Below are 24,296 nucleotides of genomic sequence, written 5' to 3' on the forward strand. Positions count from 1 at the left end.
TTTATTATAATAATTTTTATTTGAAGAAAATTGAATATAATAGGTTTTCTATGACCCCTACACCTAGACTTATCGATTGTGATGTTTTGCATTATTGATCATAATAGTCATGTTTATATATAAATATTACACATATGTGTGTTAATTAAAAAAATATTACACCAAAATATATATATATATATATGTGTGTGTGTGTGTGTGTGTGTGTGTGTGTGTGTGTGTGTGTGTGTGTGTGTGTGTGTGTGTGTATGAATTAAAAAAATATATTATACCAAATAATATATATACTCAAACTTGTGACCTATTACTTATATAACATCACACTAATTAACTCAAATATCTAAAAAATATATATATAAGTACCGTATTACATACCAATAATAAACCTTATTATTGGCAAAATCAAATACTTTCAAAAGAAAATAAGGTATTTCTCTTAAGGAATTTACTCTTGATTATTTGATCCCAAACCTTTTATGTTCTTTTCATCCTAAAAATATACTTTTCTTTTATTTTTCATAATTTATTATTTAAATTATCATATATTTAGTTTCATACATATTTTTTAATTTATAAGAAAATATTTATTTTTTGAACCTGTTTAAGATAACGAAGACGCTTTTCAAGGGATATTTCGGAAAATTCAATTAGACGGACTTTATAAGATAAAAACAAAAAACAAAAATAAAAACATAATAATAAAAAGAAAAAGAAAATAAAAACATGAGTTTTAGTAGTGTGAACGGCCGACCGCCGTCTCACTTATATCTCTCTCCTCTTTTGTATTCATCCCTTCGATCTTTAATCCTCTCTTTGCCCTTTTGTCTCCGTACACTACAGAGAACGGCGCTCGCTCGCTCGCCATCAGACCCTAAACGACGCCAGGGTTACCACCACGGGCGGCCCCTCTCGCAGGGGCGTCTCGTGATCGGATGTGCATTAGAAGCCATTGATAGAATACCGTCTTCGCTACTAGATATCGGCGATATTTGCAGGTAGGGTTTTATATATGTAGTCCGCATCCTGTGGTGCACTGAGAATTGATCGTCGTTAATTTTATTTGTTTGTAATTCATCGCATTTGGTAGGTTCAGATGGGTTTAAATTTATCAATTGTTTTCTTTTTGTGTAAATTTGTGATTGAAGGTTCTTCTGTATCGAGAGGCGTGATGCATTTCTTATGTTGTCATATTCTTTGCATCTTTTGGATGGTCAACACTTAAATATTTGATATGTTCATATGTTGGTGAAATCATAGGCAATTGTTTTCTTGTTGCGTAAATTTGTAACTGAAATTTCTTTCTGTATTGAGAGGTGTGATGCATTTCGTCTATTGTAATCTTCTTTGCATCTTTTGGATGGTCAACACTTGAATATCTGATGTGTTCATATGTTTGTGAAATTATACGCAAGTCTTTTGATATTGCATCTCCGTGATAATTAGTTAATCTTTGCCATGAAAAGGTATTTCCTTTCGGTGGGGATGATCTTCGCCATGACAGTTGTTGTTTGAGAACTATTTGGCATTTAATTGTGTTGATTATTTGAGTGTGTTCAGAATAACGGAAGAGTGGTTAAGAGCCCTTAAGTGACACTGAGGTGTGTACCTTGATCTTATGTTAATGCTTGAGAAATTGTTATAACTTGAAAACTCATGTCCTTGCTACATATATGTTTTTTACCTGCCATTTTTTTGGTGTCTATTGTGATATATCATTCATGTTCATGTTTGTCTTTGGGGATCTCCAGGTATTCCATTCATTTCTCTCTGTGTGTATATACATGGCCACAATTTTATTCTTATTAATCTTTTGCTTTGAGATTTTAATTCCTTTGCAATTTTTAAAATTTTTGGAAACTAGTGGAAAATAAATGTAAGTTCAACTATTTGATTCATATTCATAAGGGTTTACTTTCAATTGGGATGTTCAAAGCATAGCATCTCTAGTTTATGCTTAAGGTGATGAATATTTTAGGAAGTTTTATAATTAGTTTTATTTGTTCATATATATTGTAAATGTACTTGTCTGTTCTGAATATAGAATTCAATTAAATTTCATTTATTTTTATTATTCTAAGGGTTAGTAGTCAATGTATGCATTGCACTAATTTTTCACTATTGGTATGTAAATGTGTGTCTAAACACAGATCCTACCTGTATTTAACTTTTTCTACCTGCTGTAAGGTTTTTAAATCTATCAGACTGGTCAAATCAGGATCGAGTTGGCTCAGTCCAAGGTCTTAATTATCTGATCCAATCCTAACTGGTAATCCACTGGACTGGCTAAAGACTGGTCTATTTTTTTGTATGATTACTATCTTGAGCTTTGGTTTGAAAGTCTGATCCAGTTCAGCCCAGAGCTTTTGAGTTTCCTCACAACTTAGAAGACATAGTGGTATCTAGAAATTGGAAGTCCAGCCTAGAACTGTGTTATGCAGTAATTTAAGAAAAAATATTATGCATATGCAGTTTCTTGATGTGAGAACATACTCATTTTGAAATAAAAAGCCTTCTTCTTCAGTGGAAGGTCTATTATCATCAAGAGAAGACTTGATGGTAGGTTGTTCCCTAGCAATCTCTTCATTTCCCCTGGGGAATATGGTTGTTACTTCTTTTGTTGCAAGTAAAATTAATGGAGTTTAGTTTAGCTCCCTTTTAATGGTAGTTTATGAAGCACTTCTCTCCTTTGGAGAGTAGAAGACTAGTTAGGAGGAGGGAACACATTAACGTTTTGTGTAATTTACTTTTGTTTGTAACCAAAGCTGACAGATAGTTCTAGCTGGAGCTTTTTTGACTTCATGAATAGGAACAAATTCTTGTGCTGTACCTGGTGGTATGTTCTAGAAACAAGGACCTCACATTATTTAAAAGTAAGTGGTGCAAGAAGTAGATTTTCCTTTATCCATCTGGTCTTTTGATCAAAAGATTTTAACATGAAACAAATTATTGAAGAAAGTTAAAGCAAATTATTTCATATCCTCTGGAGAATACAACGTTTGTTTTCTGTTTGAGGTATTAATTCGCCTATTTTTACCCAAGATCTCAGCATCACAATTCATTTTTTTCAAAATATCACCTGTTTTTACCCAAGATCTCAGCATCACAATTCATTTTTTTCAAAATTGCAGAGTAAGTGAGCCTCTAGATGCAATATTTCCTCAGTGATTCTTTCAGGTCCTTGGCTTAAAACAAGTTATTTTGTATCCTCTGGAGCATACAATTATTTGTTTGATGTTTGAGACATTAATATACCTATTAAGAATATCACCTGCTTTTACCCAAGATCCCAGTACCACAATTCCATTTCTGTCTAAATTGCAGGGTAAATAAGCCTCTAGATGCGGTATTTCCTTAATGATTCTTTCAGGTCCTTGGCTTGTCACATGAGTCCAAAATTCATATATCTGGATGTGAAAAGAAGTATCTGTATCATATTCTTTCTAATATCTGAATGTTTATCTTGGCAACTTCTTATTTTCTCTTTATGTTTTCAAGGTATAAGTTATAAGTTGTGTTTATGTCTAAAAGACGATTCCATACTTTTAGTGCAGCTTGAGTGTTATTGCTGAAAGGTTACGATTACTTAGATATGTCACTTACCTCAAGCAAAAGTCATAAGAATCATGATGTTTGTTATTTTCCTGTTGAATATCTGCAATAAAATTGTTCTGTAGAATGAAAATCATGATTAAAGACCATGCACGGGCACATCATTTTTGTTGATTGTACATTAAAATGTTTACATTTAGGGGTTTCCACTTGAACATGTGGTGCAAATAATTATTTGTCCTCCTTACATTGCTTATCTGGTTGCAACCACAATCTTTTTGTGATTCTGATACATGGTTCAAATTTTTTCATGAATTAATTGATTTGCATCATTGCATGTATATTTGCAATGAATTGAAATTATTTATGGCATATTTTAAAATGGTCAACTATTGCTTTGTCTTTTATTTCAGTACCAATGGGAACAGAACATGTAACAACAGATGTTAGTGGTGCAACTGATGGAATACCTCCAGTTCCACCTGGTTTTTCATCTGCTCGCGTTTCTAAAGCTATTGATGGAATACCTCCAGTTCCACCTGGTTTTTCATCTGCACGTGTTTCTAAAGCTATTGAAGGAATTCCTCCAGTTCCACCTGGTTTTTCATCTGTGCATGTTTCTAAAGCTATTGATCGAATGCCTCCAGTTCCACCTGGTTTTTCGTCTGCGCATGTTTCTAAAGCTATTGATGGAATACCTCCAGTTCCACCTGGTTTTTCATCTCTTACATCATTTACCTTAAAGAGGGTGCAAGATGGTGTGAAGGCTTCTGCAAATGCTTCTTGCAGAGTACATTGCATGATATCAGATGAGAAATCTAGAAAGAATCTTCGATACAGACCCTGGGTAAACTACAGTGAATTTGATAATGGCTCAGGCAAAGAGTGTGACTATGAGGCTTTTGAGCAGGTAAGTAGTTATTTAAGAAGTTGTTTCATCGACAATAAATTAGGTGATGACTGAAACAATGAATCTAATTCACCATTTATTATTAGAACTAATTGATTGCAATTTTTGGTAGAAATCGGACCATAACCTTGTGGTTGGCCCCTGTTTCTGTTGAGGAGATTCTGGGTTCAAATTCTTGTGCAGGTGGTGCCCAATGATTTGGTCTAGTTGGTTCTTTAGGTGGGGGATTAACTCTTATTAGTGAAAGGAACCCTTTTGGAAGGGTAAACAATGTCCATGCATGATGCATTGCTAGTTATTTCATTTGTACTTGGTAGTTGGTAGTTGGTACCATGTTCAATGCCAGTTCTCATTCTTTTTATTGTTGTCACAAACTTATATACACCTTTACATTGGTTGCTTGTAATGCATAAGTATTTATTTCTCCTTGTAGGATATTCCTTCAACCCCTTGCCTACCAAAAGGGGTTATTCGAGGATGTACTGAATGTAAAACATGTCAGAAGGTAGTTCAACATCATCATGTCTCTTCTTGCTCTTTCTTATTGCTCTGGGAGGACTCGTTAATTATTACTAAGTTGAATGATGAGTCTCATAACAGGTCATAGCAAGATGGCATCCACAAGATGCGTGCAAGCCTACCCTTGATGAAGCTCCTGTATTCTATCCAAGTGAAGAGGTTCGTGTTGTCTATTAAAAGATTTTTAAAGCCTAGGCTGATAATTTAGTTCTTTGAGCATACATTGTTTTAGTTGACTGCTTATTTTGGTTTTATGAACAGGAATTTAGAGATACCCTGGAATATATTTCAAGTGTTTGCCAAAGAGCCCAAAAGTATGGAATTTGTCGAATTGTTCCACCCTCTTCTTGGAGACCACATTGCCTTCTCAAAGAGAAGAATGTGTGGGAAAATTTAAAATTTACAACTCGTGTTCAGCCAGTGGACAAACTTCAAAATCGTGATTCTTTGAAGAAGATCAATGGAAACCATAACATTATGAGGACAAAAAAACAAAAACATCAGGAATTGAGGGATAATAGTGATGAGAATATTACAAAAGTTAATCGACAAAGGTACCATAACAGTTCGGAGAGGTTTGGATTTGAAACTGGTCCGGATTTCACTCTGGAAACATTTCAAAAATATGCAGATGACTTCAAGGAGCAGTACTTTCACACAAATGCAGACTTTGATGTAATATCTGGTCAACAGGAACCATCAGTAGAGAATATTGAAGGTGAATATTGGCGGATAGTAGAGAAGTCAACTGAGGAGATTGAGGTGCTATTCTAGGTTTCACAAACCGTAACGGATCTTGTTGTGCATGAGTGTTTCTGTTGATTATAGTATTATGAGATGCATTTCATACTTAGCATAAAATTGCAAAAATATTTGGACTTGTCTCTTCTTCCAATACATGTGTTCTTTACAATGAGATGAAGTTTCTTACTGATAGAAAATTAGTACATATTAATTGACAAGAGTGCTGTTATCATGCTAGCTCAAGGAATAATAACTTGTATATATTTCTTGACTTTTGGATTTTGTTATTTTGACAGTTTAAGAATATTGCATTAATCAAAACTACTGATTTTATCTGCTAGATATGCCTTGATCTATTATGGTAAAGTTCCTTTTTTTAGGTACTCTACGGTGCTGATTTGGACACAGGTGTTTTTGGCAGTGGTTTTCCCAAAGCATCATTCTCTTTACAAAATTCTGAAATTGATGATCAACATATAAATTCTGGTTGGAACCTAAACAACCTAGCTCGGCTTCCAGGCTCTATGCTATGTTTTGAAAGTGGAGAGATTCCTGGTGTTCTAGTGCCATGGTTGTATATAGGAATGTGTTTTTCCTCATTTTGTTGGGTAAGATTGTTGATCTTCAGTTATTATTACAAAAGTAATGTCTTTTGCATCTGGTGAATCTTTTCTTATCTAGGAACGGTTAGACCTTGTTACAATTTTCTGGTTTATGTTATAACTGTTACCTTTTTTTTCCTACAGCATGTTGAAGATCACCACTTATACTCATTGAATTACTTGCACTGGGGTTCTCCCAAAATTTGGTATGGGGTCCCAGGAAAATATGCGTCAAAGTTAGAAGATACTATGAAAAAGCATCTACCAGACCAATTCGAAGAACAACCAGACTTGCTTCACAATCTTGTAATAACTTTTTGCCTTATGTTTTCTCTCTGCAAGAATGTTATCTTGGGAAGATGATGTTTTCTAGCTTTTTTTCTGTCAGAAATTCAACTGGAAAATATTCAGCATGTCTGGTATATACTTCATAGCTAACTACAAGTTTATATCATTTTAAAATGACTACTTTCTGTCTGATCCTCTTTTCTAGGTAACCCAATTTTCACCCTCACTGTTAAGATTAGAAGGTGTACCTGTTTACCGGTGTGTTCAGAGGCCAGGAGAGTTTGTTCTCACTTTCCCTCGGGCTTATCACGCTGGTTTTAATTGTGGATTCAATTGTGCAGAAGCTGTAAATGTGGCTCCTCTTGATTGGTTACCTCATGGGCAGAATGCTGTGGAACTTTATCGTGAACAGGGCCGAAAAATATCAATATCCCATGACAAGTTGTTGCTAGGAGCTGCAAGGGAAGCTGTTAGAGCCCACTGGAATTTACTGTTCTTCAGGAAAAACCCCTCAGTTAATGCAAGATGGAAAAAGTTTTGCTCATCAGATGGCATCCTTGCAAAGACACTTAAGGTGAACTTTATACTTGACATAATTATGCTGTTCTTCAGTGTCCTCACAACTAATTTCTTTGTTAATTAGGCACGCATTGAGATGGAATGCATGAGAAGAAAATACCTTTGCTCATCTCGGTCACAGAAAATGGATACTGATTTTGATTCTAATAATGAAAGAGAATGTGTTCTGTGCCACTATGATTTGCATCTTTCTGCTGCTAGTTGTCTGTGTTCACCAGATAGGTTTGCTTGCCTGATTCATGCAAAAAATTTATGCTCGTGTGCTTGGAACACACGGATATTTTTATTCCGTTATGATACCAGAGAATTGAATGTCCTATTGGATGCTTTGGGAGGGAAGCCGAGTGCAGTTCATAGATGGGGCAGTTTTGATCTTGGGCTAAGCTTGAGTTCATACATCTCAAGAGAGAAAACACATGAACCAAATCTTATAGGTATGACTGACAAAGAAGGAAGAGAGCAAAAGGATATTGAACCTGTTACAAAGGAGCCTAGCCTTGGGATGGACAAAAAATTTGATTTGGGAAATCCAAATATGACCTCATCATCCTTTTTGGATCAGCAACTTTTATCGGAAGGTCCCCGGAACACCACTTTGCTGCAAAACAATTCTAAATCAATGGGTGAGGTAAAGAAATTCAGCTCCTCACTTTCTAAGATATCTGGGATAGAACTGATTGAATCTTCTGCTGAGAAGGTTGCTATCTTATTAAATGGTAATGAACATAAAGGTACAAATGGAGTGGTATCGGATAAAATGACTGCAGAGTCCCCAGAAAAGAACACTGACATGTTTTCAAGGCAGACAGATTGTGATGATAAGACAACTTCCCATGCTCACAAGGATAAAATTCTTTTAGTGCCCCAGACTAATGTGTTGTTGGCAAACGAAAAAGATCTGTTGGCTGGCCCGGAAGTTTCTCGTAATAAGTTAAAGGTGATACTGGTTGATGATGATGAGCAGGTAGAGGAAAACTGCAGAGAGGTTCTCTCCAATTTACATGGTCAACAGTTGTTTGAATTCCTTCCTGGAAAGGAAAGTGAATGCGTGAGATCTTCTGCCAGAGTAACTGTTGCAAAACAAAGTGCAGATATGTTGCCTGAAAATGAAGCATCTGATTGTGGTACTGAACCTATTCATCTTCAAATTATCCAGAATTATGGAAGAGGAGAACCAGAAGATAAAAGAAAGAAGGTACAATCTGAGTTCAACTCTGAGGTTAACCTTGATAGAAGCAATTCATCTACTGAAATCCAACCTTGTACACAAAGAAATCTTGATATATGTAACTATGAGAAGATGGGCCCTCAAATGGAAAAGGTGGTGAAAATAAGTAATTGCAATATTGAGGTTTTGGTGTATGGTATTGTGCTTTCTGGAAAATTATGGTCCACGTGCCACCGCATATTCCCAAAAGGTTTGTTTGCAAGTCACTTTATTATGTGTCTGCAAGTTGTTGATGTTGGGAACAGAATGCTAGATGCATTTCAGCAAAGGTTCTGCTGGAGTTGAAAGTTTCTCTGGACCTAAAATTTTTCTTGTTATTGTGTACTTTTGCTTTTTGTCTCTTCATTCTCCTGATATTTGTCTCGTTATGCAGGATATAGAAGTCGAGTTAAATACATTAGCATTTTAGATCCAACGCAGATGTGTTACTATATATCTGAAATTTTGGATGCTGGATTACTTGGGCCTCTATTTATGGTGAGTAATTTTGTCTCTTTGTACCTATTTCACTGTTTATGTCAATCATGCATCCAGAAATAGTACATGATGTTAGATAAAGAAGCATCATTATAAGTTATTATCACAGTATAAGCATGACACATTATCACAGTATAATCAAACTCCAAAGATATTCCATCAACAATTGAATTGTTCATCTTTCTGACATGTTATTATTAATTTGAAATAGTAATTTTGTGAATCCAGCAAGGAAAATTTTAAAGTTGCAGGGCTTTCTAACAGATTCCTGCAACATCAGGTTGTGGTTGAGCAATGTCCAAGTGAAGTGTTTCTCCATGTTTCTGCCACCAAATGCTGGGATATGGTGAGAGAGAGGGTGAACCAGGAAATTCAAAAGCAACAAAAGATGGCAACGCTTAATCTCCCTTCCTTGCAGCCTCCAGGATCAGTTGATGGTCTTGAAATGTTTGGTTTATTATCACCAGCAGTTATACAGGTTAGTCTCTTTTTGATATTATCTCTTACTGTTACAATGTTTCCTATGCCTATCTGCTTTTGTCATGATTTCTTTTTCTTTATTTCATTTTCAACGATGTACTAGATTAGTGAATGAAGATTTGTATTATCTTTAACAAACATTTTTTCATATTTATCAGTTTTTGAACCCTTGGAATTGAAGAAAACTTGGTCTACATGTATGCTTTATTCTAGTATTTAAAAAGGCAGCCATGTTATGTGGGCATTTTAAGCTACTGTGTATGCATTTTGCGGTGGTACAGGGTAGCATTTGGCTCAGTATCTTGGTACCATGATGGTTTGATGTTATTGAAAGTTGAAAGTTGAAACTGTTATCAGATCATGATTTAAACTTTAAAGTTTACTTGAGAGCAATGATTTCAATAGGCGCTCGGGCGCTCTCCTAGGCGCTCGGGCGAGGCGAGGCGAGGCCCGAGCGCCTCGCTTCATGTCCAAGCGCCTCGCTTCAACGAGGCGTCGCCTAGGCGCTCGCCCGAGCCTAGGCGCTAGGCGCTTCGGGCGAGCGCCCGGGTTAAACCAGGCGACCGAACCAGTGTTTTACGTCTGGTTCGGTCTCCGGTGCTTTAGTTGGTTCAATCGAACCAACTAAATCACTGATAGGCTCCCTCTCACGATTTCCCCGACTTCCCCAACCCTAAAACTCGCGATTTTGCCGTCGAGATTTCTTCTCCGTTGTCGTTGCTCTTTGCTGCCATTGCCACTGTCGCTACTCGCCACTGCCACAATCGTCGCTCATCGTTGTTGTCGCCGCTCGCAGCTCCCGCTCCCGCTCCCACTCCCACACCCGCTACCGCTCGTAGCTCCCGCTCACGCTATCGCTCGCCGCTCCCGCTGTCGTTGCCTTAGCAGCCTCGGTCTTCTCACACTCTTATCACTATACTGTTAACAGTATATTAACAGTTAACTGTATACTAATAATAGTTTTTTTATTTATTAGATTAATAATATATTATTTTGATTTTAATACTATTAATTTTTATTTATTTAAAATTATTGTTAGGTTTCAGAATAAATGGCAAGTGTACAGAGCAACTCAATAGATTTGATGTAAAATTTTATTATTTTAATTTTTGAGACTTTTTATTAATATGACATTGTGATTTTGTATTCTATTTTCTTAATTTAATAGCATATTTTTTTTAGTTAAATAATTATATTAATTATATTAATTATATTTTTATATTTTAGCGCCTCGTTTCGCTCGGGCGAGCGCCTGGGCGAGCGCCTAGCGCCTCGGGCGTTTTTGGACCTTGGCGCCTTTTGGCGCCTAGCGCTTTTTAAATCATTGCTTGAGAGCAATAGCGCCCAGCAATGTATATGGTTCACATGATCTTTGCAGTCTGGACAAGTCACCCTTATATTTATATGGATGCATGAGACACTAAAAAAATGTGGTACTGACCAATACAATTACTAAATCTTGTATTGGTATGACATAGGATATGTACAGTGTGGTCTGCATACTAATGCATAATTTCATAGATGTAGTGTTTCATTTGTTTTTTATAATACTTTGTGTTTCATTATAACATGAAAACTACATTTTTATATAACAATGATGTCACCTATGATGAAAATCTGAGTATAAATGTCATCTTCCATTTGTTACAGAACAAATTGTTTAGGGTTAAGATTCATTTTAGCCCTTGTGATTTTAGTCATGGGCCTCTTAAGTCCTTATAGTTTATTCGTGTCTAAAATAACTCGTACATTTTTAAAAATGTAGCATTTATCTCCCTCCCGTCAAGTCTGAGTTAACAAATGTTAGAGTCTGCTTACGTGACATGTTGACTCACAATAAATTATTAATATAATGACATGTGTAATTGAGGGTTAAGGTCCAATTTAGCCTCTATGATTTTGGTCATGGACCTCTTAAACTCTTATGATTTACTCGTGTCTAATATAACTCCTATATTTTAAAAAATATAGCATATAAGTCTCTCTCGTCAAGTTTGAGTTAACAGACATTAGAATATGTTTATATGACATGCTAACTCATAATATACCATTAATATAATGACACGTGTAATTTAAGTTAAAAAAAATTGAGACCTCCATTAATGGCGGGAGGAAGCGTTGTTGTGGAAGCGACCAGCAGTAGCAGCACTAAGCCGTTGTTGTCTAGTAGGGCGTCATACGATCGCAGCCTCTCCTGCACTGACGATGAGCTAAGCTTCCGGTCCTGCCTCAGGTGGATGTGCTCGCCACCACGAACAACACCTACTCCGATCCCGACGACTACCACGATACCTTAAAGCCACCTCCACCGCGAAGCATGGCATCACGAAGACAGAGAGCATACGGAAGGAACGGTTAAGCTGGTCCATGTAGCCCTCCCGCACTCTCTCTCCCCGACCATCTTGTCGAGGAAGAGGAAGTGACGGACGAAGGCAGAGCGACAGAGGTAGGAGAGGTCAGAGGTGGAGGTAAGGGAGAGCTGGACTATCACGTCGTAGGCATGGCGGGTGAGGGTGTAGGAGAGGACGAAGTGGGAGGCGGTGTGGATGAAGATGCTCAAGAGGAGGAAGAGGGACCGAGAGACCACTGCGTGACTAGTGTCGGATTGGTTGACGCACATCCACTTGAGGTAGGACCGGAAGCTTCTGAGCTCGTTGTCAGCATGGGAGAGATTGCGTGCATATAAATGCCCTATTAAGCAGCAACGACTCGGTGTTGCTTCTAGTGGTCGCTTCCATGATGACGTCTCCTGTCGCCATTGATGGAGATCTCAATTTTTTTAACTTAAATTATATGTGTTATTATATTAATGGTTTATTGTTAGTCAACATGACATGTAAGTAGACTCTAACACCTGTTAACTCAAACTTGACGAGATAAGCTTATATGCTACGTTTTTTAAAATATATGGGTTATTTTAGACATGAGTAAACCATAAAGGTTTAAGAGGTCTATGACGAAAACCGTAGGAGCTAAAATGAATCTTAACCTTAAATTACATATGTTATTATATTAATGATTTATTATAAGTTAGCATACCACGTAAGCAGACTCTAACATCTGTTCACTCAGACTTGACGGGTGGGGCTTATATATTACGTTTTTTAAAATGTAAGGGTTATTTTAGACACAAGTAAACCATAAGGGTTTAAGAAGTCTATGACTAAAACCATATGGACTAAATTGGACCTTAACCCAATTGTTTATGATCTTACACAGAGTTAGTTGCCCTATGAAGCTATATAGGACATGATAGTATAAAACTTCCAATTACTAATTTTGATTTTTTTAATATCATAGGACTGTAGAAAACAAATTACAAGGCTTTTAAGATTATATAAAACCTTGAGAATTAAGTAAAATACAAAACAAATTCTAGATTTAGATATGCAGACATATACAAATAGTGATTATGTCATATGTTTAAAATTCATTTATCTATAGATAAAAATAATAGGATTATGTGATACTTAGAGCATATTAAATCATAAACAAACAAATCAGGGTGTATGAAATCAAATATACAATGTTGAAAATTTTCTAATGTAAATGGACATGGACCTCATTCATATACATATTAAACTAGCTAAGGATGCTTGTGAAAATGGACATGGATCTCATTCATATTCATGAGAACAATTATATTACAACTCTGCATCATCATTGTTACTAACCAAAGAAAAATTCCAACTATGGTAGTAGGGCATTGCATACAAAATAGTAAACTGAAGCCCCTTTTTCTCACAAAGGAGAATGTATGACCAAAGGATTATGACCACACTTCATCCAATATACAAAGAGAAGCATCATACAAGTAATTATGCTGACAAACCAAAAACAAGTTATTTTAATTGAATACTGGTAGTTGGTAAGAAATTTTCTTTTTTATGAATCTATTTGAATAGTATCTTTCAATTATCTTCCATGTCATATCAATTCTGATTATCTGGTAGATCCAGTTAACTATTTATACTCTGACAACTCATGCTGGCCAAGTGTCGCTTGATGTTTCACCACATCAAGGTGCAATGTTGTCAAAGTTGTTAAAGGCAAGGTTAGCACAACCGAGGGGATTTAGGTGGTTATAATCGGCTGGAGGTTAACAAGATTGATGTCAGGCTTGAGGTCAATGTTTAGGGGTGATGGTCACCCGTTCATTGTTGTGATCGCAATAATTGAAGACATGGCAAAGGCATACAATTTTGAGGGTCTTAATGTGGAGTCAGACAAGTAGTGATTGCTGACTGAGGGTCAGCATCTGCATTTATATGCTATGGTGGGTGAAACAACTTCTGGTAGAAAGGGAGGTATTGTTAGGGGCGAGATTGGCTTTTGGAACAGAACAATGAACAAAAAAGGAAACCATCAAGCTGCAGAGGAAAAAAAAAAAGGTAATTTTAGGATTTTGGGATATCACATGAGGTGGATACTTGAATTTCTTCCGTCTTCTGATAATGTTATTTTTTTCCTTGAACTTTCGTTCTTCCCTATCAAAGTAAATCCATAGTGCCAACCCCAGTGTCATTGTTGAAGGTATTGGCATGTTTACTTGTTTACATCAGAATTTGTAACACAAAATTCTTTTTGTCCTTATCATACCAGAAGACATTGAAAAACCAAAAGACATGAGCACAATTATCTGTGTCATATCAACTAGTTTTAAAACCATTTAATGTATCTTTTATCAGTCTACAGAAAAGCAAACTCAATTCTAGTGGTTACTTGGCTTTATGATGCAATTGACAAATAGCAACATACATATGCATGATTACCTCTTTGCATCTATTTCTAAGTAGATTTATAATTCGAACCCTCTTAAACTGCCTTTTGTATCCTACTGATGTTGTACCTTAGACTGTATCGTAACCAAAGCTTTTACAGACCTATGTTTCATCAAATGTGGCCTCTGGCACATATCAACATGGAAAGGAGAACATTTGACTTGCCTTTAGAAATTATCATTGGATTCTTCACACTTTTTGAGGTAGCTGAAAGCAAACATGTCTTGATGGCATCTAACTACATTTAGTGCTATGTTTTCAGAAGGGAAGATTTCAAGGTTTATTGGGACATATAGGAGAGTTTCATTTTTATATGGTATATAGGAAACTGAAAATTGCTCCTTGATAGAAGTTGCTAATAGAATATAATGCTAATTTTAAATTTTGAATTTGGTTTAACATTATATTCAATTGATAGAATATTGGTCAAATTGTGGCTGGACAATTAGGATGGGCCAAGTTGTCTCATGCAGTGAAGATGGGTCAATTTATGTTAGGCATACAAATTAAGCTGAGAAAATTCTGTCCCCAAATTGGAATTGAGATACATGACAAATGGGTTTGTTGGATTATCTACTGAATGGGTTGGCAATTGATATTTTCTATTGATGCTATATTATCATTACAAGAAATTCTTGGTTCGGGCAAGTTGGGCCTCACTTGACATTCAAGTGGGTCAAGTACAAGGATGATGGTTCAGTCTTGATTTGTCATCTTAGCTTAAATGGTTGGATCGAGTTTGACTTAGTAGGTCCAGCTGATGATTGCCACCTTCAAAATATTATAGGTGCTCCACATATCACAACAAGGTGCACCGATGGGTGCAACTTGTTTGACTTGAAAACTATTTATCGAGTTAATAACTAGTTATGTTTGTTTGACCTGAATCTCTTTATTGAGCTGATAATTATTGTGTTTGTATGAACTAAACAAACTTAGTCAACATTTCCTTTCAAATATTTGTTGAATTTGAGAATATATGTATATATATTTGTTTGACATCGTTCTTTACTTTTAATCCATTGAGCTTTTTAACACTACCTTATCTATTATCTCTTTTAAGTTCTTCCACTCACGCTGATCATTCGAGCCAAGCTGAAGAACTGCCTCTTGATTCGTCTCAGGCAATCGAGGAGCTTGATTGCAATCATGTCTGCACAGAGTACTGGACGGCCACGCCGAATGCATCGAACCAATCTGATATAGCTATCATGGCAACAGATCACAGGCCTAGTGTTCGTCCTACCGAGCAACACACTCCACCGCAGCCTGCCGCCTCAAAATTGGCTGTTAGGTGTCTCTTCAAGAAAGCCAACCCGGAGGAGCTGCATGCTTTGCGAAGTCTATTACCAGATAATGATCTTGCAAACGCCTCTCTTCAAGAACTTGTCCAACTTATAAATGATGAAATTGCATGTCGTCTCTCCCGACGGAAGCATCCAAAATACTGAACATGTTTGAATTCTCGCCGTCTGTCTGTCCCGACCTCAAATCACATTTGTGTTTCTGTCTCGGTAATCCAAGATTATTGTATATATATTACATCGAATACATTTTTGTTAGCTGTCTTTCTATTGGAATGTGAGAAATACTTTACAGGATCGGAAGGTCCATAACTTTCTGCTCTCCCTGTCCACTTTCTTGTACCAGTTGACAACCAAAACAAGCAAAAGGAAAAGGCCTCTGCAGTCACACCAACCTGCACAGCAGATGATGATATCGTGATGGTGAAAGCTAAGCAGTAGGAAGTGTTCTGACGAGTGAGGAGAGTGTGCAGACGGGTACAAACCTACAACCTACAGTGTAGCTGCCAGCGGCGCTATCCAATCCATCTCGCACTTCAACTTTACTGATACCAACAGTTCGCTCTGTACTTCGTGTACAGTCTCAGTCTCGGCATCAGAAGAGAGAGAGAGAGAGGAAGAATGATATTGTGGACATAGATAGAAAGGGAGGAGGGAGACTGACAGAGCTTGACACAAACTGGACGTACAACTCGGTCAAACTCAAAGCCATGGACGCATGCATCTCTCCACTGCTCCTCTGTACGACGTAGCCATGGAGATAAAAATGGTGTGGCTCCTAAACAAAAGCTGATGCCATGAAGCTTGACACAAGTGTAGTCTCATAGACTAGCTGCTGTCCTTCCAACTTCAACTTTACTGGTACATCAGAAAGGCACCACTTCCTCGATCAAAGAAAAAGGAAGAGAAAGATGACTCTGATTCACGAACTGCGACTGTGTACTTGTGCTGCAGACTACAGCATCAGCTTCATCATCGAATAGTAGCCCAAATAGTAGTGAAGCAGAAGATAGATTGACCAACTTGTGGACATAAATAGAAAGGAGGAGGGAGAATGATGGACTACACATTACCTGCTTCCCCCGCCCTTCCCCCCCCTTCCCCTGTCAACACCACACCATGTCGTCTCAAGCACCGTTTTGTCACCCGTCAAGAACGCCACAAAGATAGCCTTCTTTGTCTTTCAGCTCGTTTGAAGAATTGTATACACTTACTTTCTATTGATATATACGATGAGCAGATATAGGCAAGCAAAGAAGATCGAAGTCCATTCGATCATCCTATCCTCACATGTTGTTGGAGTGTAATAAAAGACCAGCAGCAGATCCACAATGTCAGATGTTATTTCACATCAATGAGGGTTTTGCTATGTGAGGATAGAGAAGGTCTTGTCGACCAAATTAAATGCGAGAGTTGGGATTCACGAGTTTGGAGATGATTCAAACTGCGAGGGCACATTTCTGCAGCATATGGACATGCTTTTCCTGTACATTCTTGACCTAAAACACCTGTGCCAGCCATGTAGTCAATGATTCCTTCAACAAGAATTCTTGACCTTGACTTCTTGTTCTTGATCTTCTCTGCGATAGGCATGTCAAAGGGATCAAATCCATTTGATCGTTCTGTGTTGATCCCAATAAATCTCGAGTTACTGGTTAGACCAATGGAAATTTCATGGGTCATGAGAAGAAAAGAGTTAAACAGTACATTCCATAGATTACACTTGAACAAAATGTATGAATATAGTCATCAAAATTGAGTATTGTAACTCTCATCTAAATTTTCTATAATCTCTCTCTCTCTCTCTCTCTCTCTCTCTCTCTCTCTTCTTACCACTTGAAAGATGTCTTCACATCATATACATCTAACTAAAACCTGTGCAGGACTGCTTGACAGCGAAGCAAATTTGGATCAGGCACACAGTAGGTGAGCTCTTGCTTCCAGAACAAGCGTCATGTTCCATCATCTTGTCGTTCTCTGCTTTGCTTCCACGTATACCGTATCATCTTCCATGTTTGGAGGTCATCGTTTAAAGTCATGGTCGGATGATTCCACCAAAAGTATCCATCCCTCGAGGTTGCAAGCATAATAAGCGACGAAGTACATCACCTCACCTACCAAACCAAGATCCGAAGACTCAATGGTCATTCTTTGAGGTGACTGAGTTGTATGGTCGAGCCGATGACAGTGGGAGTGGTGATCATAGCGAATCTGATGTTTTACTTGACTACTCGATCTCCTTTCGTTTGTTTTCTTGCCATGATTAGCGGCATCACGTCCATCGTCTTCCTGCGTGAGAAGGAAGCCTCTTCGGAACCCTACTCTTTATAGGGTGGCTCATTCGGTCATGGTGTTCCTGCCAACAGGGTGACGGACGTCATCGTCCCCATCCAACTTCACGGAGCTCATCAAGGCTCCATGGATGGATGTTTCCACCATGACAGCAATAATTGCTTTTGGGTTTAGTTCATTAATATATTTTTAATTTATATATAACGAAAAAAAAATATCGATTTATTTTCATAGAGCACTCAAAAAGAAAAAAAAGATAATTAAATAAAAAATATTGATAAATTATTGATTTACGCGATCTAAGAAAATAAAAAAAATGATTATACGATTTCATCTAATAAATATTTTATATGTCATTTAATATAATAAAAATTTCTTAGAAAAAATAAATAATTTTGAGTAATACTCAATTCAATCTCTTCTTCAAAAATACATACATACATACATATATATCGCTTCGGAGTTAATAGTTTTATATTAACACTCTAAATTTAAGTTTAGTAGCAAATATCAAAAACTCAGAGAATATTATTATAGATAATCTCTATCGTTAACATATTAAAATAAAATTCAAATTGACGTTAATAGTGCCTTATAAATATTGGGAAATTAAATATTAGGAATCGAATGAAAGTTAATTATAAAAGGAATTTTAGGTAATTAAAACATGAGTTATATGCTTTATGGACAATTAGAAGGGGGTGTAAAAGTGAATGAAGTAAAAGGATAGAATAAAGTACAAAAACTGTTTTTTGACTTTTTAATTTTATTTCTAACATAATAATATAAAAAGAAAAGAAGTGAACAGTTTATGCTTTCCATTTTCAGTGGCAGCGCTTTGATGAGAGAGAGAGAGAGAGAGAGTTGGCAGTGTGGAAAGGATGCTGGTATGATATATCGTCAACCGTGAAGTGTGAGCAGTACATTCCCTCGAAGGAAGCTGCTGATGCTGCTGCTGCTGCAAGTGCCCGCTTTGGCGCTCTCAAATGAAAGCTCAGCTCCCTGAAAAGAAGAGCAGCAGCATTTGTTTTAGGGAAGACTTCAATGTACATCTGGACTCTCTCTCTCTCTCTCTCTCTCTCTCTCTCTCTCTCTCAGTGTCTGTGCGTATCTTCCTCCCTGAAACAAGAACAGTATCTAATCTTCCACAGATGATGAATACGCCAGGTTTTATTTTTAACCATCACACACTCACATATGTAAGCATAAAATGTTAATTAGTTTCCATGATATTTAATGAAATATTTCTTAAAATCTTTTCATGTTTTCATGATTTATGAATATGATTCTGGAGCAAGTAAATTGGATAGCACACAGGTATAAAAGAGAAGGATCACAATGCATTTGGTTGTGATTGAATACATCATTTCTTTTCATTATAGAGATGTATTCTTTTCTTGTTCTCTAGGTGAACAACTCAAAGAGTCACAATCAAATGGGAGTAATCAAACACAACCAAATAAATTCCAAGAGTGAGCATAATATAAGCTCCACCTCAACCATGTCAATCTTATAGAGGTATTATATCATGACAATTACACATCAATCAAATCATAACCTTAGGCCAACAAATTACAAACAAATTAAACCCCAATATCCAACCAAACTCTTTTGTTCCCTAAGCCATGCCAGAAAATGGAACCATGAAACACTGCAAACAACACACCAATCTTGTGCTTATTTCCAGAGTAAAGATTACTACTAAATGTCCTAACAATATAAAATAATCTAACTGGGAACTTGAGCACTAAGCTGTTTGGTCACAAGGTTAGTAGTACTCCAACCTTGATAAAATGACAGCATTTATTGCCCTGGGATTGTGACATGGAGAGAACATGGCTTGTTTAAATTAAGAAATTATTATCTAAATATTTTTATCAGTTTCATTTAAAAGATAGGAAAAGCATTGCTGATGATCATTAGCATAACAGATTCAGAATGATTTATTGATTTCAATTTGGTATTTAGTAGAGAAAGAAATGACAGGAAGAATGAAAGCCTGGACAGTGCTAAGCAATCATATGAAGACCATCAAATATCATAAACATCCCAATAGTAACACATAAGAAAATTCAAAGTATTATTTTGTTTACACAAACATAGAGTCACCTAAGATTATGTGCCCAGTCAGTCATCTCTAAAGTATGCAAAATAAGACATACCATCAGAAGAAGTTTTCTTTTTCTGTGATCAATCTGAAAAACATTTTCTACATCAAAACAATGTGTAAAATTACTTCCCTTTAAACAATCATCAGTAAACATGTTTGTAAAAGAAAATGATTTCCTACAAATTTTTCCATGTAACTAAGCAAGAGGAATAAGAACTGTCAGCATATCTTGAATACAAAGAACACATAATGGTCTACATGGGAGAGCCAAAAAAAGAGCAACAGAACAATTTTGGCCTCCATGCTTTATGAATGGTGACATGTTTTTGCCTAAATTTTTTTTCTTTCTATTTCTCTCTCAAATAATTTCATGTTTCTTTCGCAATCCGGGATATAACATTACCGATATACATTTACCGCGAATATCGACTAACAATTAGCATACAAAAACAACAAGAGAAACCTATTCTAAGAAAAGCCACCTTACATCTGTTACTTCAAGACTCCATTCATTTATCTACGTATGAATAAACTTATCAAACTTCGATCTACCGAGCCCGAACATTTGTTCACATGTTAAGCATGGTTTGTTCTTCAGTTTCTCAGTATCTCAAATTGTAAGTGATATCACATTTATAATATAGCATGGATGTGTCACAAATTAAGTCACATAAGTGCCTTGTTTTAAATTAGGAGTATAATCTTCCAAGTATGGACATGTACTTAACAAATCTAAGATGGTCAAACAAAAAAAATGGATGTCAAAAGGTCAACACAAGCATAATCTAAATGGGTTATGTGAGAGAAACTTGGTAATAATGAATAACAAAATTAAATGTACATTATCTTGTGGGGATTGCTCAGAATATTAAGCTTAAAAACAAATGGAAGGGAAAAAGGATAAGAACATTTTTGACATTCATCAATGATTGCTGTAAATTTCATGAGAAATGATATTTATGAGCTTGTAACCAAGTGAAGATAGTAGTAATCAAGAGAAGTCAGGACATTTTAGTATCATCATTCTACTTCTAAATATTGCACTTTAGGGTAACCAAATTCATCTGATAATATGACTCAAACTAAACTTGTTTAACATTGCCATAGAACCTTTATCTATACCATAACATGCATAATTAATGCTGCATATAACCTATCTAATTAATGGAAGCAATAATGTGATGAAGTGATTGATTCCTAATGATATGCATGTTCAAGTTTTCATCAATGATGCCATATCAGAAACTTCATAATGGTTAGAACACCATCTTCTCTAATGTAGAATTGGATATAAAGGAAACATTGGTCACAGATTCTAGGATATGGAAGAAAGCAGATGCACTGAGATTCACATGCACAGAGCCCTAGAAAGTGATATGAGTAGAAAAGAACACACATAAGTAGTTCTTTAGCTTCAACTTATGACATGCTAACATGGTGTTGATTAACTATGAAGTTTGAGGAGATATCATCATCTGACTGTAATATTAGCACCTCAAATAGCATAAATATATTTTACACAGATTTCACATAATACCGAAGAAATGGATGCAACTTTACTCAACATTCAATATATATTATTCTAGGCTAAAGGAACAAAACATCTTGTAATATGTGGTAGCAGCATGCACTAAGTTCTAAGGAAATCCACTAGCTATGTTAAGAGAAAAGTGAGAGCATGGAGAGAATCCCATGAAATCCCAATGCATTGCTTACTTCCTTGTAAAGTGAAACCAGTGAATACACTAATCATATATTTCTTTACCCACTTTAAAAGGTGAGACCTTTTGTTCTCTATAGGAAGCACAAGAAATCCAGCAGAGATCAAAAGCCAACTCCAAATTCAATTAGTTTCAAGAACACAAATAAGATGGAAACAAATATCTGAATGTGAATGAGCCAATTTCATGCACTATCCAACATTAGAAACAAACAGAGATAGAAAGAGATGATGATCAAATCTAAACCCTGTCATGGTTGAGATCTCCGGTACAGATGAACCATCAGTTCAAAGCACAGTGCATTAACATGACTTCAGGTACCAATGCTAATATCATATATGATGAGCTAACCCTACTCCTCGTACTCCTCCATCTTATGCTAATCTAGTGAGAGTATGAGCTACATAAATTAACCCCTGCAAGCCACAAAGCATAGAATATAGAGTACTTCGAGTCTAAGGTTCACAGGAACGACCGACTGACCTAAGGACTCAGTCGTAGATACAATAAGGAAGAGAGATATATATTATGGTTGAGATACCGACGGATCAGGTGGCTGCACCAGTGGCCGGCGAAGGACTGTGGGGGTGGGGCGGACGTGGCTGTGGCTGCGGCTGTGGTTGGGGTGGCGGTGGCTGCTTCTTGCGCTTCTTCTTCTCGTAGCTGATGCCTCGGGCTTTGGACTGCATCTCCCGGATCTCGCGGAGGTATAGCCGGACGGCTCGTGCACCGAAGGGGTTGGCCTCAGGCTTGCCGCCGTTCTCCTCGAACGCAGCACGGAGGCGGCCGATGAGAGCGTCGAGGGAGCCCCAGGCTTGGCGGAGGGGGCACGGGCATGGGGAGGGCGGGTTGGGGTGGCCAAAGAAGGGGCACATGGGAGTGTGCACCTTTGTCTTACCGAACTGGTCCAGGTACCGAAGGAACTCCAGCACATGCGCGCCGCTGCACCGCGACAGTGACAGCGGCGGCCTGTGATTCTTCAAGTACTGCCCGAAGGTGTTCCAGTCGCGTCGCTTCTGTGACTCGTATCGGCTCAGCGACGGGGAGGCGGCTGAGGCCGCCGGTGAGGTGACCGCGGCAGCGGGTGATGAGCTGGGGCTGGTGAGGAAGCCATCGGAGCGAGGGCTCCCCGGCTTGGGTACCATGGCCATGGTGCCAACAGTTTCACCTCTCTGCTTCTTCCTGCAAACAGGATGTGATGGAGCAATATAGGGTACTCTTAATTTAAACTGCTTCAAGCTGATACTAATTGACCTCGTAGTTGCCGATAATGATGATGGGATGATGATTACACAACTGATCTAATGCATGAGAGTTTTGATGCTAATGGATTTCTTTCCTTTTTAGTCCATGAGAGAGAGAGAGAGAGAGAGAGAGAGAGAGAGAAGGTGAGGAAGCTATGATTCAACGACTGGGAGTGGGCATGGGAACTCCTAGTTCCATTAAAGTGGTCCTGCCTGCAGCTGCTAGATCTCCTTTTGGCATATATGTAGCGATGTGGCAATCTCTAAGGCAGTGCGATCGCCCAACAAGTCCAGAGAGATTCTTAGATAGGAGAGACAGAGGATGGCTTGTGATCAGAGGTCACAGATCAGGGCGTCGATGTGGGAGATGAGATCTGTGGGGGGAGAGTCGCATCTCGAATCTCACTCTTCCTTTCTCTTCAAGAAAACATGAGTTGGTCAGGCGTCGGAGCTCGTACTTGCAAGTCGGAGTGCGGGATGGGTATGCCTGGGGATGACACTCAGCCCCTTCCCTATAGGAGGCCAACTCTGACCTAAACAGTGCCATTTTTAGCATGATCTTTCACAGTGGGAAGAGAGAGAGCGCTCTGCGGAAGCTACTCTAGACAACGAGATGAAAGATAGACGGTGACGGGCGAAAACGCCAACAAGTTGTGAACTCCCTCGCGTACTCTGTGTCGAAGGACTGGGCCCCACGGTGGGCCCGCGCACGGTCGACCGTGTCGCCTTTTCCCGATCACTGCGCGAGTAAGTGGGTGGCCTGTTCACGGGGGTTCAGGATCCCCTCCACTCCCACCCTTGATCATGACCGTCCGTTACATGAATCCGAGGGCTTGGCGAAGATTTTGAAGCTGAAACGGTTGGAGAGGATCCGGAAACGGTGAAAGATGTCAGTGGCATGTTCGGGGATGCAGTCAGTGCAGTAACTTTTTTGTCAAAATGACCAAAATGCCTCGACGCATTGCCATTCTTCGATTGAGTACACATCATGTGAACTTAGGAACACCACGCATAATTGATCATGACATGATGGGTTCATACATGGTGATCATCCAAGCAGGGATGACCATCCAAGATTTTGACCCTGATCTCAAATGTGTTGACTATGAACTCCTAGATTTACAGATATTTTATCAGCCCAACATACATATAAATCATGTGTCTTATTAGTTCGACACGAATAACGTGTGACCCACGTAGTCGGCACAAAGGCACCAACCCTAATATTCAATGATTTAGATAACTCCCTTACATCACACTCCAACAATCTCACGAAATCACTCCCTTACATCAACTCCTCACTTGATCATAGAGCTCTCTGGACTCGAATCCTACATCACTCTTATTAGTTGAGGAGATATTTATTGGGCACACTCCCAATTTAAATAGATCAAAGAAAAATATACATTCACAAAAAACAAAATCTCTATCCATAATCATTTCTAGGTCAAATTGCTACCTTGGTTTC

The 24,296-nt window shown here is 37.7% G+C and overlaps 2 protein-coding genes across 6 annotated transcripts; one reads left to right on the forward strand and one right to left on the reverse strand.

Annotated features, from left to right (window-relative positions):
* The first annotated feature begins 798 nt into the window (after positions 1-798).
* Positions 799-15,758, forward strand: LOC135582632 (putative lysine-specific demethylase JMJ16). 5 transcript variants are annotated; one of them, XM_065137003.1, is made up of 13 exons: positions 799-995; positions 1,464-1,598; positions 3,963-4,459; positions 4,893-4,964; positions 5,060-5,137; positions 5,240-5,740; positions 6,103-6,330; positions 6,469-6,630; positions 6,818-7,186; positions 7,256-8,609; positions 8,793-8,896; positions 9,177-9,374; positions 15,282-15,758. In XM_065137003.1, exons 3-13 carry the CDS (start codon positions 3,968-3,970, stop codon positions 15,606-15,608), a joined length of 3,885 nt encoding a protein of 1,294 aa, XP_064993075.1. In that variant the 5' UTR covers positions 799-995; positions 1,464-1,598; positions 3,963-3,967; the 3' UTR covers positions 15,609-15,758. The 5 variants fall into 5 exon arrangements, with proteins under 5 accessions (XP_064993075.1, XP_064993074.1, XP_064993077.1 ...); XM_065137002.1 differs by lacking the exon at positions 1,464-1,598; XM_065137005.1 differs by lacking the exon at positions 1,464-1,598 and having other exon boundaries at positions 15,221-15,358.
* A 6,054-nt stretch (positions 15,759-21,812) lies between these two features.
* On the reverse strand, positions 21,813-23,440 carry LOC135628983 (protein LIGHT-DEPENDENT SHORT HYPOCOTYLS 4-like). Its single transcript, XM_065136035.1, has one exon. It carries the CDS (start codon positions 22,733-22,735, stop codon positions 22,133-22,135), a length of 603 nt encoding a protein of 200 aa, XP_064992107.1. The 5' UTR covers positions 22,736-23,440; the 3' UTR covers positions 21,813-22,132.
* Between the last annotated feature and the right edge of the window lie 856 nt (positions 23,441-24,296).

Source organism: Musa acuminata, chromosome BXJ3-1 (genome assembly GCF_036884655.1).
Source record: "Musa acuminata AAA Group cultivar baxijiao chromosome BXJ3-1, Cavendish_Baxijiao_AAA, whole genome shotgun sequence".
Classification (NCBI taxonomy): domain Eukaryota; kingdom Viridiplantae; phylum Streptophyta; class Magnoliopsida; order Zingiberales; family Musaceae; genus Musa; species Musa acuminata.

What these genes read in the sequence shown, in the direction of transcription:
- LOC135628983 (XM_065136035.1), bottom strand. Translation starts at nt 22,735, where the DNA reads ATGGCCATGGTACCCAAGCCGGGGAGCCCTCGCTCCGATGGCTTCCTC.
- LOC135582632 (XM_065137003.1), top strand. Translation starts at nt 3,968, where the DNA reads ATGGGAACAGAACATGTAACAACAGATGTTAGTGGTGCAACTGATGGA. An exon ending in TATTCTATCCAAGTGAAGAG is followed by an intron (nt 5,138 to 5,239) that starts GTTCGTGTTGTC and finishes TTTTATGAACAG; the next exon opens with GAATTTAGAGATACCCTGGA. An exon ending in CAGACTTGCTTCACAATCTT is followed by an intron (nt 6,631 to 6,817) that starts GTAATAACTTTT and finishes CCTCTTTTCTAG; the next exon opens with GTAACCCAATTTTCACCCTC.